The 17,271-nt window shown below is 34.3% G+C and overlaps 1 protein-coding gene across 6 annotated transcripts in view; it reads left to right on the top strand.

The window, feature by feature from the left end:
* Positions 1–17,271, top strand: part of LOC149780129 (serine--tRNA synthetase-like protein Slimp) — a 55,165-nt gene that overhangs the window by 17,412 nt on the left and 20,482 nt on the right. For 5 of the 6 annotated variants that reach the window (XR_016415012.1, XM_089936901.1, XM_089936899.1 and 2 more), the window contains 5 exons: positions 1,058–1,132; positions 6,073–6,112; positions 8,283–8,349; positions 14,171–14,312; positions 16,207–16,242. Coding sequence is in view for 5 of the 6 variants with exons in the window: in XM_089936901.1 (XP_089793027.1) it covers positions 1,058–1,132; positions 6,073–6,112; positions 8,283–8,349; positions 14,171–14,312; positions 16,207–16,242 (360 nt within the window). In the remaining variant the exon portion in view is untranslated. The remainder of the gene's footprint in view (positions 1–1,057; positions 1,133–6,072; positions 6,113–8,282; positions 8,350–14,170; positions 14,313–16,206; positions 16,243–17,271) is intronic. The other variant, XM_089936903.1, reaches the window with a different exon arrangement.

Consider the following 17,271-nt stretch of genomic DNA (forward strand, 5'->3'; position numbering starts at 1 on the left):
AGTGCTTTCATGAATGGGAATGGACCCAACATGCACTCATGTTCCAAAAAGATTTATCAGTCTGTTCCACTGAGCTATGTGTCTACCAAGACAGTATGTGACACTCGTTGCGATTGGTTGCTACTAAGACATCACATCGGGACACCTGGGTTTAGACAGGTGGAATTATTCATGGTACAGGAATTCTGGGAGAGGCAAGGGAGGAAAGTTACCCAGCAGCAGACACAAATGCACACAGCCCTAAAATGCCAGCCCATACTTAATCAAATTTAGTCATTATTTTAATGGACAATACAAAATACCATTAATGTGTAAGCCACCTGTGCAATTAGTCAAAGTTTTCCAAATCATTCTTAATTAATGTTAGAATTTAGTGTACAAAGTGTGTGTGTGTGTGTGTATATATATATATATATATATATATATATATATATATATATATATATATATATATATATATATATATATATATTTTAAAAAATACCAATCATTTAAGTCTAAATGACTCATATCATTTGCTATCACGCATTCTTTTTAAACTGTAAAAATAGTAAATACAATTTTGATGGCAGTTCAGAAAGGATCAAATTAGAATATTAAAATAGAGATATAATCGAAAATGGTTTTCAAGCCAAAAATGAAAACTGTATGTCATTACATTCAGGCAATCTCAATGCTATACCAGGCCTTTTCACACCAGGGCATCAAGTGGGATCTTATTTGGACGTCAGACGTGCATCTGGGCTGCATTACCGGGTCAGCTCCATTCCTTGGTCTCTTTGGTGGTATTCTCCAGTAATTCCAGGAGTAATTCCTGCCAGTATGTCTATCGGAATTAACGCAGGCCCTTCCATGCAGTTATCCTTGGTTAGTTCTTCCACCAACTCCCCTAACCAGTCCTGTAGGTTTTCTGTTGCAGACCTTTTGAAATCTTGAATGACTTAGGCCCTGCCATAACCAGTCATGTAGGTTTTCTGTTGCAGAAAACCAGTATGGTCTCACAAGTTGTGTCCAAAAAAATGAATTCCCCATATATGATGAATGTCTTTTTTTTCAGGGTCAGTGGTGGGAAGTAGAGGAAAAGGTTATGCTAACAGCATTGTCCTTGCCAAATAATCTCCACCCACAGACTGTAAGTAAATATCAATACCAGTATATAAGATTTTTTTCCACCCACAGACTGTAAATTGATAACATCACTAGTATTACGATCTCTTTCCACCCACAGACTAAGTAGATAACATCACCTGTGTTTAAGATTTCTTCCACTTGAACTGGAGATATGAGTATAGCCTGTATCATAATTTAAAAGACAGAACTGTATGCATCCGTAGTTCATTCACTTCTGTTTTAAATTTTGCTGGGTATTTTGATGATCATATTTGGTTTAGTTAAAGTCAGTGCTCAAGTGAGTAAAATTTACGCTAATGTTATTATCAGCGTAAAGTTGTATGATGACATCACCATTTTTTGTTTTTACCATTGGGATAATAGGACAGCATTTATATTATTTTTCTACATGGAGAGCCAATCCAAAGGGTAGAAACAATGGAAAATGTTGTTGTTTATTTTTTTTTAAATATTTTTCAATTGACCATTGCCAGTGGATTGATGCTGTTCATATTTAACTTTGTTTACAGCCATCTTTGTTTGATATCATATACATACATTTTACTGACTTGCACTGATATATTTTACAGCAGTCTTTGTGTGATGTCATGTGCGTATATTTTACTGACTTACACTGAATTTTCAGCAGTCTTTGTGTGATGTCATGTGCATATATTTTACTGACTTACACTGAATTTACAGAAGTCTTTGTGTGATGTCATGTGCGTATATTTTACTGACTTGCACTGAATTTACAGTAGTCTTTGTGTGATGTCATGTGCATATATTTTACTGACTTACACTGAATTTACAGCAGTCTTTGTGTGATGTCATGTGGCATACATTTTGCTGACTGACACTGACCTTGGAAATTTGTTGAACGTTGTGTAAATTTGTTGTAGTATTAGACAAACATATATACATTGAAATAAACTAATGATGATAAGACAGCTGTTTACAATCATCATGCTCCTCTATATTAGGGCTCTATATTGCAGTGAATTACATGGACTAGTAGGGGCAAATATCCTCTCAAGCATGACTGTATTGCAGTGAATTGCATGGACTAGTAGGGATAGAGGTCCTCTCAATCATGACTATTGCAGTGAATTACATGGACTAGTAGGGATAGAGGTCTTCTCAATCATGACTGTATTGCAGTGAATTGCATGGGCTAGTAAGGATAGAGGTCCTCTCAAGCATGACAGTATTGCAGTGAATTACATGGACTAGTAGGGGTACAGGTCCTCTCAATCATGGTTCTGTATTGCAGCAAACTACATGGACTAGTAGGGATAGATGTCCTCTCAATCATGACTCTGTATTGCAACAAATTACATGGACTAGTACAGGTAAAGGTTATCTCAATCATGACTCCATATTGCAGTGAATTACATGGACTAGTAGAGATGAGGGTCCTCTCAGTCTGTATCAGGGATCTGTATTGCAGTGAATTTCATCAACTAGTAGGGATGAGGGTCCTCTCAATCAGTATCAGGGCTCCTGAATGCATTGAATTAAATGGACTAGTCGGGATGAGGGTCTTCTCAGTCTGTACAAAATTTCTGATTTCATAAATTTTGCCTATATTGTCATAATGCTGAATCCGACAATGGATCTTGATGTTACTTTACAGTAATGTCTTGAGTTGATGTTATCAACAGTAATAAGGTCCTGTTTTAAAATGACATCTTCTATACTAGTTGCTGTATTTACCTGACATGTTGGTGCAATATTGATAGGTGCTTAAAAATTATACCATGATGTTCTGGGATTCTTTTCCCTTTTTGATAACCCAAAAGTTACATCAAAAGGCCAGACTTCATATGGCTGTTGATAGTCCAAACTTAATAAGGCTGTTAATATGCCAGATTTCATAAGACTGTTGATAGCCCAGACTTCATAAGGCTGTTGATTGGCCAGACTTCATAAGGTTGTTAATATGCTAGATTTATAAGGCTGTTGATAGGCCAGACTTCATAAGGCTGTTGATAGTCAAAACTTCATAAGGCTGTTGATAGTCCAGACTTCATAAGGCTGTTAATATGCCAGACTTCTTAAGGCTGTTAATATGTCAGACATCATAAGGCTGTTGATAGGCCAGACTTCATAAGGCTGTTAATATGCCAGACTTCTTAAGGATGTTAATATGCCAGACTTCATAAGGCTGTTGATAGGCCAGACTTCATAAGGCTGTTAATATGCCAGACTTCATAAGGATGTTGATAGGCCAGACTTCATTAGGCTGCTAATATGCCAGACTGCATAAGGCTGTTAATATGCCAGACTTCTTAAGGCTGTTAATATGCCAGACTTTGTAAGACTGTTGATAGGCCAGACTTCGTAAGGCTGTTAATATGCCAGACTTCATAAGGCTGTTGATAGGCCAGATTTCATAAGACTGTTAATATGCCAGACTTCTTAAGGCTGTTAATATGCCAGACTTCGTAAGGCTGTTGATAGGCCAGACCTTGTAAGGCTGTTAATATGCCAGACTTTGTAAGGCTGTTAATATGACAGACTTTGTAAGGCTGTTAATATGACAGACTTCATAAGGCTGTTGATATGCCAGACTTCTTAAGGCTGTTAATATGCCAGACTTCGTAAGGCTGTTGATAGGGCAGACTTCATAAGGCTGTTGATATGCCAGACTTCATAAGGCTGTTGATAGGCCAGACTTCATTAGGCTGTTAATATGCCAGACTTGTTAAGGCTGTTAATATGCCAGACTTCTTAAGGCTGTTAACATGCCAGACTTCATAAGGCTGTTAATATGCCAGACTTCATAAGGCTGTTGATAGTCCAGACTTTATAAGGCTGTTAATATGCCAGACTTCTTAAGGCTGTTAATATGCCAGACTTCTTAAGGCTGTTAATATGCCAGACTTCATAAGGCTGTTAATATGCCAGACTTCGTAAGGCTGTTGATAGTCCAGACTTCATAAGGCTGTTAATATGCCAGACTTCTTAAGGATGTTAATATGCCAGACTTCTTAAGGCTGCCAATATGCCAGACTTCATAAGACTGTTGATAAGCCAGACTTTGTAAGGCTGTTGATAAGCCAGACTTTGTAAGGCTGTTAATATGCCAGACTTCATAAGGCTGTTGATAGGCCAGACTTCGTAAGGCTGTTGATAGGCCAGACTTCGTAAGGCTGTTAATATGACAGACTTTGTAAGGCTATTAATATGACAGACTTAATAAGGCTTTTGATAGGCCAGACTTCATAAGGCTATTAATATGCCAGACTTCATAAGGCTGTTGATATGCCAGACTTCTTAAGGCTGTTAATATGCCAGACTTTGTAAGGCTGTTGATAGGCCAGACTTCATAAGGCTGTTAATATGACAGACTTTGTAAGGCTGTTAATATGACAGACTTAATAAGGCTTTTGATAGGCCAGACTTCATAAGGCTGGTAATATGCCAGACTTCATAAGGCTGTTGATATGCCAGACTTCTTAAGGCTGTTAATATGCCAGACTTCTTAAGGCTGTTGATAGGTCAGACTTCATAAGGCTGTTAATATGCCAGACTTCATAAGACTGTTGATAGACCAGACTTCGTAAGGCTGTTAATATGCCAGACTTCTTAAGGCTGTTAATATGACAGACTTTGTAAGGCTGTTAATATGCCAGACTTCATAAGGCTTTTGATAGGCCAGACTTCATAAGACTGTTAATATGCCAGACTTCTTAAGGCTGTTGATAAGCCAGAAAACATGATCTGCAGAATACTTGGTTTCAATAAAAGAGATTCCATGAGGTCATTGCCATATGAAATGACTGGTACAATGCTTCATTGATCATTATTACCATTAGATGGGACTGCTCCGGTGGCCTAGTGGTTAGTGCATCCACCTCAGAAGCAGGAGGTCATGGGTTCTAACCCCAGCTAAGTAATACCAGAGACTTACAGAAATGGTACTAACAGCTGCCTTGCTAGGCGCTCAGCATTAAGAGGTTAATGTTAGGAATGGTTGGCCTGGTGTCAGGATAATGTGACTGGGTGGGACATCATGCTGCATGTCTCAGTTGGGCAGTCGATTTGTCATTGTTTATCGAGGCATGTGTTAATTACTCAATAAAACTGTTGTTGTTTGCTAATACTAGAGGCATGTCTGAATTTGTCAGTCTTAGATAGCCAGTATAAATCATTGTTTGCTGGTACCAGAGGCATGATTGAATTAGTCTGACTCAGTTAGCCAGTATAAATCATTGTTTTCTGATGTAGGAGGCATGTCTCTATCAGCTAGTAAAACATAATGCATTATTTGCTGAAAACAATAGCATATATCACAGTGATGTATTATGTCACCTCATCTCATGAGCCAGTTGAATCACTTTTCAAATTTTGGAAAAGGCTTTTTCTGGCATTACAAAGAAAACCCAGTTTTTCACCAGACTCCCATATAGCCAAGATCTCACAGATTCATATTGGAGTGGGTTTTTCACCAGACTCCGATATAGCCAAGATTTCACAGATTCATATTGGAATGGGTTTTTCACCAGACTCCCACATAGCCAAGATCTCACAGATTCATATTGGAGTGGGTTTTTCACCAGACTCCCATATAGCCAAGATCTCACAGATTCATATTGGAATGGGTTTTTCGCCAGACTCCCATATAGCCAAGATCTCACAGATTCATACTGGAGTGGGTTTTTCACCAGACTCCCATATAGTCAAGATCTCACAGATTCATATTGGAGTGGGTTTTTCACCAGACTGCCATATAGCCAAGATCTTACAGAGGGTTTTTCACCAGACTTCCATATAGCCAAGATCTCACAGATTCATATTGGAGTAGAGATGAAGAGTAGAGAGACATCTGTATATTTTCATTTAAGGGATGGGTAACTATACAGCCAGTGCAATGGGTTCGTAGCAGTGTTATCTTTAGCTTAGAATGCAGATTTTTTAGAATTAACTGCTAATTAAATTACAAAAATTATGTTTCAGCCTGACAGTTCCCCTGAAGTAATAGAGGAATATTTTGCAGGTAATTTTGTATCTTTATACCAAGTTGGCGTATTAGTAATTTTTTATCTTTATACCAAGTTGGCTTATTAGTAATTTTGGATCTTTATACCAAGCTGGCTTATTAGTAATTTTGGATCTTTATACCAAGCTGGCTTATTTATAGTAACATAAGTTTGTTATTGTTGTTAAACAGGATGCTGAAAATATTATGCTCTACAAGGTTTTCACATTGACCACAGAGGGCTTGAAGATCTGTGATCAATGCTGAAATTTATATTTTGGACCTGACCAGATGTGGCCATTTAAGTGGAAATTAATTTTCTCAAACTGTTAATCTTTCAGACAGAGACACTCTGACCCATCGATGTTTAAGGTCTCATTGGTCTGTTACAATGCTTATTATGGTGTATATATTGTCATTTTTAAGTTTTATAACTACCATATTTTTTGTTTAAAAAATTTAATTATGTAAATAACATTAAACTCATTTAAATACATAAACAATATTATACTCATTTAAAAACATAAATATTATACTCATTTAAATATATAAACAATATTATACTCATTTAAATACATAAATAATATTATACTCTTTTAATTACATAAATAATATTATACTAATTTAAATATATAAACAATATTATACTCATTTAAATACATAAATAACAGTATACTCATTTAATTAAATAAACAATGTTATACTCATTTAAATACATAAATATTATACTAATTTAAATATATGAACAATAGTATACTCATTTAAATACATAAAAAATATTATACTCATTTAAATACATAAAACAATATTATACTCATTAAATATTTAAATACATAAACAATATTATACTCATTTAATTAAATAAACAATATTATACTCATTTAAATACATAAATAATATTATACTAATTTAAATATATAAACAATATTATACTCATTTAAATACATAAACATTATTATACTCATTTAAATACATAAAACAATATTATACTCATTTAAATACACAATTAATATTATACTCATTTAAATACATAATTAATAGTATACTCATTTAAATACATCAAACAATATTATACTCATTAAAATACATAATTAATATTATACTCATTTAAATACATAATTAATAGTATACTCATTTAAATACATAATTAATAGTATACTCATTTAATACATAATTAATATTATACTCATTTAAATACATAATTAATACTATACTCATTAAAATACATAGTTAATATTATACTCATTTAAATACATAATTAATATTATACTCATTTAAATACATAAAACAATATTATACTTATTTAAATACATGAAACAATATTATACTCATTTAAATACATAATTAATATTATACTCATTTAAATACATAATTAATAGTATACTCATTTAAATACATAATTAATAGTATACTCATTTAATACATAATTAATATTATACTCATTTAAATACATAATTAATACTATACTCATTAAAATACATAGTTAATATTATACTCATTTAAATACATAATTAATATTATACTCATTTAAATACATAAAACAATATTATACTCATTTAAATACATGAAACAATATTATACTCATTTAAATACATAATTAATATTATACTTATTTAAATACATAAAACAATATTATACTCATTTAAATACATAATTAATATTATACTCATTTAAATACATAAAACAATGTTATACTCATTAAAATACATAATTAATAGTATACTCATTTAAATACATAATTAATAGTATACTTATTAAAATACATAATTAATATTATACTCATTTAAATACATAAAACAATATTATACTCATTGGAATACATAATTAATAGTATACTCATTTAAATACATAATTAATAGTATACTCATTTAAATACATAAAACAATATTATACTCATTTAAATACATAATTAATATTATACTCATGCAGTTACATAATTTTTTTTATAAATATACAGTTATATAAAGAGGAATATAGTTTGATAATGAGTAGTACGTAATTGTATAACTGGGTATCTTCTTTATTTCCAATTTGCAATGAATATGAAATAGGATATATATTTATATTCTAAAAAATGCAAAGAATCAATAACTTATTTCTGTGCATAATGTATTTATTAATGAGGGTGAAATTATCATGTTTGATGTACTGTTACTAATGATTTGACTTTGATTTATTTTATTTTCAGAAAGAAAAAAGACATCAGATCTTAGTCATTATGAGATTATGAAGAAAAGCAATTTAGTCAAGTTCAGGTAAAATATGCACTGTAGGGCTGCTATGTAATTATATACTCACATATAAGTCAGGTAAATAGTGCACATTATGGTTGCATGGTGACTATATGCTCACATATAAGTCAGGTAAATAGTGCACAGTATGGTTGCTAGGTAACTATATACTCACATATAAGTCAGGTAAAACATGCACAGTATGGTTGCTAGGTAATTATATACTCACATGTGAGTCAGGTAAACTATGCACAGTAGAGTTGCTAGGTAAATATAATCTCACATACTTGTCAGGTAAAATGTGCACAGTAAGTTTGCAAGGTAACTATATACTCACTCACAAGTCAGATCTAAATGCAAACTGCATAGATCCATGGAATAAAGCACCAGCAGATCTTGGTCTATGGTGTTTGTTAGGTCAGTAGTCTCTGGAATCAACCATACATGAAGACTACTAAACACCGAGTAGGCATATAATTTACCATTCATGGTACTCTTGTTACATAAGAGCAGGGGTCTCAAACATGGTGGACTGTGGGTCACATGAGGCCGATATATTTATTTCCTGTAATCCAGAATTCGTAAAATAATGGAAATGAAAAGGTTTCAGTAATGCAGCCGCCTGGCCAATGTAATAGCCCTCATGTTGTCCTTGTGGTGACTTGAGTTTGAGACCTCTGGCCAGTGTAATAGCTCTCATGTTGTCCTTGTGGTGACTTGAGTTTGAGACCTCTGGCCAGTGTAATAGCCATCATGTTGTCCTTGTGGTGAACTGAGTTTGAGTCCTCTGGCCAGTGTAATAACCCTCATGTTGTCCTTGTGGTGACTTGAGTTTGAGACCTCTGGCCAGTGTAATAGCCCTCATGTTGTCCTTGTGGTGAACTGAGTTCGAGTCCTCTGGCCAGTGTAATAACCCTCATGTTGTCCTTGTGGTGACTTGAGTTTGAGACGTCTGGCCAGTGTAATAGCCCTCATGTTGTCCTTGTGGCGAACTGAGTTTGAGACCTCTGGCCAATGTAATAACCCTCATGTTGTCCTTGTGGTGAACTGAGTTTGAGACCTCTGCTTAAGAATATCACTCATGATTGATGTAAACATTGAAACTTATCTTAATTGACTGTCTTTATTCACAGACTGACTACATATATTTCATTTTAGCCCAAACCTAGGTTGTTTAGATACTTATGAGATCTCTTGATACAAGTCACCTGTATAAAACATTCAAAATGTTTGGTCTCTTTAGTGACCAGTTTAGGGATTTTTGAGTGGAATATGGTATAAAGTATACAGATAACATATGCAAGTTCTTCTGGTAGCAACTACACCAGTAGTAAACAAAATGAAGAGTTAAAATTTAATATATTCAGGCATCTAGTCTCTAAAGAATTGTGACTAAAAGCAATTCACATTATCATGCTGTGGATGGTGTCCAATCTTTATAAGTAGAGAGTTCAACATTAGTTTTCTGTACATCACTTAAGCAGGTTTTTTCTTGTGAATGGAACGTCTTTTAATCCTACAATTGATATTTGTCTTTATCATAAATATGTAAGCATGCTTTACAATATCCACGTTTTACCCATGCACTCCTGTCTTGTCCCATCACTTCTGTCCACTCTTGTCTTGTCCCACTCTATCCTGTCCACTCCTGTCTTATCCCATCACTTCTGTCCACTCTTGTTACACTCTATCCTGTCCACTCCTGTCATGTCCAGTCAAGTCCATCACAAATTTCATTATCAGATTAGTTACGTTTGAAAAACTTGATGAATTTGGAATGAAGCATTACATTTGAAAGACTTTGAGAACTGAACTAAATTTTTTTACAGAGTATTATATTTGAAGGACACTTAAAGAACTGAACTAAAATGTGTTACGGCACATTAAATTTGAAGAACTTAGAGAGCTGAACTAAAATTTGTTATGGAATTTCACAGTAAAAAGACCTATGTCACCTTCAGTTTTCAACACTTTTCGAGCAAAAAATGTATGCATCCACTCTATAACTTGTATAAGGCTGCATGGATTGAAATCACATCTGGCATCCACTATATACATTTGAAGGATTTCATGGATTGAAGTCAAATTTGGCATCCACTTTATAACTTTTGAAGGGCTTCATGGATTGAAGCCAAATTTGGTGTCAACTCAGTATCTATTGAAAGACTTCATGATGAAGTAAAATGTGGTATCAACTCTATAACTTTTCAGGGGCTTCATGGATTGAAGTCAGATTTGGCATCCACTCTATAACTTTTGAAGGGCTTCTTGGATTCAGGTCGACTTTGGCATCCACTCTATAACTTTTGAAGGGCTTCATGGATTCAAGTCAAATTTGGCATCCACTCTATAACTTTTGAAGGGCTTCATGGATTCAAGTCGAATTTGGCATCCACTCTATAACTTTTGAAGGGCTTCATGGATTGAAGTCAGATTTGGCATCCACTCTATAACTTTTGAAGAGCTTCATGGATTGAAGTCAAATTTGGCATCAACTCTATGACTTTTGAAGAGCTTCATGGATTGAGGTCAAATTTGGCATCAACTCTATGACTTTTGAAGAGCTTCATGGATTGAGGTCAAATTTGGCATCCACTCTATAGCTTTTGAAGGGCTTAATGGATTCAAGTCAAATTTGGCATCCAATCTATAACTTTTGAAGGGCTTCATGGATTGAAGTCAAATTTGACATCAGTTCTATAACTTTTGAAGAGCTTCATGGATTCAAGTCAAATTTGGCATTAGTTCTATAACTTTTGAAGGGCTTCATGGATTGAAGTCAAATTTGGCATCCACTCTATAACTTTTCAGGGGCTTCATGGATTGAAGTCAAATTTGGCATCCACTCTATAACATTTCAAGGGCTTTATAGATTGAAATGAGACTTTAAATGAAGATGCCTTTAGTCATGTTCAGTTGTCACTCTTTTCTAGCAGAATTTAACAGAATTATGTCCCCATTTCTACTCTAAACTGGGCCTTTCAGTTTTGCTTTTAATCAGTCACTACAAAACAGTTTCATATGATTGACCATGGGGTCATTCTTAATACTGGAGGTATAGACAAGTTACCCCAGATGTATTTTCATCATTCAGGGCTAAAGTGATGTGAATGTATGTCCACATGTGGTTGGCCTTATGGAACATCAGTTTTGTGTAGATAAACTTTGTGCCACTTGAGTTTGAGATTGAGTTCAAGGTCACAGTTGATAACAGACTAACTCTACATGGGCACCAGCTTGGCAATTCTCAAAATAAGTAATTTTAGTGGAGAATGATTCATATCCTGTCCACATACATAATATTTCTACATTTGTTTTAGCAGAATTCCGCTTTTTTCCACATGAATCAGATTTTTCTTTATATAGTCCGATCTGGTTTTTAAAAAAATGGTCTGTCTGGTCTCATTCTGCAAAGACCCTTGTAGGTTATTCATTCCATATATTAGTTAGCACATGACTCTCATAAAGAGTATTCTGATTGGTCAAAGGTTTAAAATTCATCCAGTGAATCTTTGTTAATGGAAACTGATGGCAACGGAAAGAAGTAGCATGCTTGCAAATCATGGCATCCAGAGTTGTTGAGAGAGACCATGACATGAAAAGTTTAGATAAAGGTTTAAAAAATGTATGGAAATGAGAATGGCTAGAGCAAAAAGTTGACAGAAATTTAGTTGGTCAGTTTATAAGAAAACTGAATGCTAGAGGACTGGCATTTTGTGACCTCTGCAAGAAAGATCTGAATTACAGTAATCACAGTAATTCCATAACAAATTTTAGTTCAGCTCTCTAATCACAGTTGGAAAAGTTTGGAACAGCACTTACAAAAGAAGCTGCATATGGAAAAATTGAAGCTCAGTGGGCACCTGGAAAAAGTGCAATTAATTACTGTAAGAAGAAAGATTTCTTGCATGAGAGAACAGATGTAGCCCTCTGTCAGAATATGCGCACTGCATGTCACCAATACAAGCACAAGCTTGAAGGGAAAAAGGGTTTCGTTGAGAAGGAAAAGAAACAATTGCACATTGAGCCAAAAAGTCAGGGATGACAAAAAGGAAGGCTAAAGAAATCTTTGCCAAAACCACAAAAAGAGCTCAGTGGGGCCCCGAGTGGCCAAGTGGTCTAAAGCGCTCTCTGTTACGGATCACTGCCATCTCACCTCTATCTGCGTAGGTTCGAGTCTTGGATTCGGCCAATGTGGGTATGTGAGAAAGCTTGCCAGTAGCTTCTCGTGGGTCGGTGGTTCTTTCTGGGGTTTTCCTGGGTTCTTCCTCCACCATTATTACTGGCCACCTGTATAGCCTATCATGTGCTGAAAAATGGTGTTAAACCCTACAACAACAACAACAACAACAAAAAGAGTTGTTGTTGTTGTGGGGTTTAACGCCATTTTTCAGCACACGATAGGCTATATATGGCGGCCAGTATTAATGGTGGAGGAAGAACCCGGGAAAACCCCGGAAAGAACCACCGACCCACGAGAAGCTACTGGCAAGCTTTCTCACATACCCACATTGGCTGAATCTTAGACTCGAACCGACGCAGACAGAGGTGAGATGGCAGTGATCCGTAACGAAGAGCGCTTTAGACCACTCGGCCACCAACAAAAAGAGCTCGACTGGCATATCAACAGGTTGTGTCCAGTGGAGAAAAAGACGAGTGAATGTTTGGGATTATTTGTATATAGTTGATTTACTCGGGTGTTAATTTTACAGATTTGTTATGAAAAGAGAGAAGTATAATATGTTTGCTGCAAAAATTGAAAAATTATCATGACTTAATTATGATGTGAACACTGACATGCACATCAAATAACTTCAGCATCAATAGTATTGGAGAACAAATTCTTATGATAATAAATATTGATTATTTTTTTATATTATAATCATAAGTTGCACCAGGAGCAGTTTTTTATGATTGTGAAATGCATTTTTTGGTCAGGGGTCTTCAGCCCTCTCTACCCCTGGATAACAAAATGGAATAAGATAAATTCATGGCAATTTATAGTGACATAAATAGACACTTTGGCTCCATTATAGCCATTTTTGCTTTCTATGCAATAAAGGGTTCCAAACATCTGATGTCATTCAGAGTTCCAGATATACAGTATCCTTCAGGGTTCCTAATATTACATGTCATCCAGGGTTCCTAACATCAGATGTCATTTAGGATTCCAAACAGCAGATGTCATTAAGGGCTCCAAATGTTCAATGTCAATCAGGGTTCTAAACATAAGAAGTCATTAAGGGTTACAAAGATCAGATATCATTAAGGGTTACAAACATCAGATGTTATTCAGGGTTAAACTGTGAAGACCTTTTTGTATTTCTTTAATAGAACTTTTGGCAAGTTTATATTTACTGGAATTTGACACTGAATTTCTACATTATATAAACTTGTATAATTTTTCGGTCAACTTTTAAAGACACTGCATTACTGCTGGGTATCATTCTGAATCATCTAGAAGTCAGTCTTATATTTGGCATAGAAGCTTTTTTTGTTAGGTCACCATTTTAATTGGCAGTTATAAACAGTATTCAATCAAACTTTTGGAAAGTCAGCTCCAAACCAGTATGAACTTCTGGCTTATCTTGCATGTAAAATCAACACTAAATCTTCTAATGAAAATTCCATCATCATGAAAAGAAAGAAATTCAGTCGGAATATCCAGAAATCAAGGAAGGAAAAACAAGACATCAAGGTTATTTGTTGGTCTCTTTATCTCATGTTATTTTATTAAAATGCTGAAAACCCCTGCAGGTCTGAAATGAAAGAAAATATATGTAAGTTAGATAACTGTCACAGTAAAGTATGGATGAATTTATACTGTTTTTAATTCTTCTTTCAGCAATGTGGGTCCACGAGCTTATTACATGCAAGAAGAACTGGCTTTACTGGAGCAGAATCTCATACGGTATTTTTCCAGGAGGCTGGAAGTGGATGGATTTGTCAATTGGACCTGTCCAGAAATGTTCAAACCCGTAGTTGTGGTATGTATTGTAGGATTTTCTAATTCCTATTCATCTATGACATAATTCGTCTATGACACCTTCGTGTTGTCTAATTGTTAGATGTTTTGATAGTTTCTGAAATAAAAATACCCCATATACTCACCCACAAGTTGTTTCCAACTCCAAACAACACAGAGCATGTTTTTCTGTCACATGATGCACCAGCAGATCAGGGTCTATCTTGGTTGTTCTTCTTGTTAATCCTACCAAATTGTAATGACCCAGATCTGCCAATACATTATGCAGAGTCAGATGTGGATTATTTGTTGTTTGCAGTTGGATCCATGATAATAGGGTTTTCTGAAAAATAAACCAGAAAGACTGGGTGATCTTGACAGATTTATATGGTAAGGCCATCACCTTTCATTGTTATTGCCCACTTCAGCACAGGCTATTAAATTTACCCTTCTAGTTTTAAACAAAATGCTTTGGCAAAGTAATAATGATAGCTGCCGGCCTTGAAAACATGAGCTCTCACTTAATTTGGATCAGGTTAATAGTGTATTTTTGAGGTAGAAATGTAATTTACAGCAGACAACCACAGACATAGAAATTCCTGTATAAATCAGTCATTTTTGCACGTTACTATGGGTACCATGTATTAAATTCCTTTCTTGCACAAATTTATATGCTTTAAGCAAAAAAATAATGAAAGTAGCAAATTTTACCATTTTTATTAAGAAAGTCTTGCCAAAAATTATCTACAGTAATTTGCATGATGACCAAAGGCATAGGCATTCTACAATTGTCTGTTATTAAGTTTTACTTCTAACTAAAATGGTCAAGGCATAGCCATTCTACAATTGTCTGTTACAAATTTTACTTCTAACAGAAATGGTCAAGGTATTCTTCCAATGTCTGTTAAAAAATTTACTTCTAACTAAAATGGTCAAGGCATAGGCATTCAACTATTGTCATTAATATTACTTCTAACAGAAATGGTCATGGCATAGGCATTCAACTATTGTCATTAATATTACTTCTAATAGAAATGGTCAAGGCATAGGCATTCAACTATTGTCATTAATTTTACTTCTAACAGAAGTGGTCATGGCATAGGCATTCAACTATTGTCATTAATTTTATTTCTAACAGAAGTGGTCAAGGCATAGGCATTCAACTATTGTCATTAATTTTACTTCTAACAGAAGTGGTCATGGCATAGGCATTCAACTATTGTCATTAATTTTACTTCTAACAGAAGTGGTCATGGCATAGGCATTCAACTATTGTCATTAATTTTACTTCTAATAGAAATGGTCATGGCATAGGCATTCAACTATTGTCATTAATTTTACTTCTAATAGAAATGGTCAAGGCATAGGCATTCAACTATTGTCATTAATTTTACTTCTAACAGAAATGGTCATGGCATAGGCATTCAACTATTGTCATTAATTTTACTTCTAACAGAAATGGTCATGGCATAGGCATTCAACTATTGTCATTAATTTTACTTCTAACAGAAATGGTCATGGCATAGGCATTCAACTATTGTCATTAATTTTACTTCTAACTGAAATGGTCATGGCATAGGCATTCAACTATTGTCATTAATTTTATTTCTAACAGAAGTGGTCATGGCATAGACATTCAACTATTGTCATTAATTTTACTTCTAACTGAAATGGTCAAGGGGTATGCATTCTACCATTGTCTGTTATTAATTTTTACTTCTAACTGATAATGAAATTCATTTATTACCAGCACAAAGTTTCTGAGCTTTTTAATTTGGAGCTATATGGCACCTGATGGAGACAGGTCTTTCCACAAGATATTATCAAATGTCACGAATTTCATATCTGATGAATTCTTATGTAAGATCCATGCTACTTGCTATTGTATAATAACAATTTTTGCATTTGCTTTCTAGGAGGGTTCAGGGATGGACTTCATGAACAGAAATGAGGTGAGTTTAGCAGTCAGTTGCAATAAAACCTTTCAAAACAGATACCTGATTTAGACAGACAGTTGTTCATAATGGACATATTTTCATGAGACTGTTTCTGACAACTAATTCTATATTAAAGTCTATTTCAGCACATTTTAATAGGTATACCCTTCCAGTTTTATGAAGAAAAGAAATGCACCTCACAAAACTATAATGACAACCACAAACATGACAACATGGGAGCTCATTTTTGTGACCAGATAAATGTAATTTTTCATTCATAAAGAGTTCAGTATGTAGCAGAGACAAAAATTGGCCTTTTTGGTCAGACATTGTGATTAATTTTCTGCAAGGCATTTTGGGTATAATTGGTATATAAAGGATGTTAGTATGTTTTTTGAATTCATGAAAGGAAATATTTCATGAGGGAAGTGGCAGACGTTGTATTGTCACATGTGGCAAATCTGTAAGGGACAATTCAAAATGTTTCTACTTCATAAGTGAAATATTTTTGTATAACTACTCCAGAAAACATTGATTTTCTCTTTATTTTATATCTGTTGATTTGCATTCATTTATTTCTCCATCTAATGCACTCAAATTTTGATTGTCAGTTCATTTTCAGTCGGCAATTTCACTCATCAATGCTCTGTTTCTCCATATTTTTCTAACAATATTATGATTTTGTTGAGAGTTAGAATTGCTACTTAAACAATTAAATAAGTCTAGCATTTTTCCTATAAATGTTTCTGTTTAGGGTAAAAACACAATACTGTATAATGACATAATATTAAATAGTTCCTGTAGCTTCAGTCACTAAATCATTTTGCAGGATTATTGTGGAAAACTAATTATAAAAAGTTACTACATGAAGCATATATTTTGTTTGTTCATTTACAGGCAGTGTTTGATAATATGTACTTGGTGGTGCAGAGTTTTGACACATTTTAAGATCCATTTATTGTGATTAGTGAGAGAGAAAGGCTGAGCAGAAGAAGAAGAAAACTGAAATAGGCCTAACATTGAATACATATTTGAAATAACATC

Source organism: Sinohyriopsis cumingii, chromosome 16 (assembly GCF_028554795.1).
Source record: "Sinohyriopsis cumingii isolate HCF-2022 chromosome 16, ASM2855479v2, whole genome shotgun sequence".
In the NCBI taxonomy this organism is placed as follows: Eukaryota; Metazoa; Mollusca; class Bivalvia; order Unionida; family Unionidae; genus Sinohyriopsis; species Sinohyriopsis cumingii.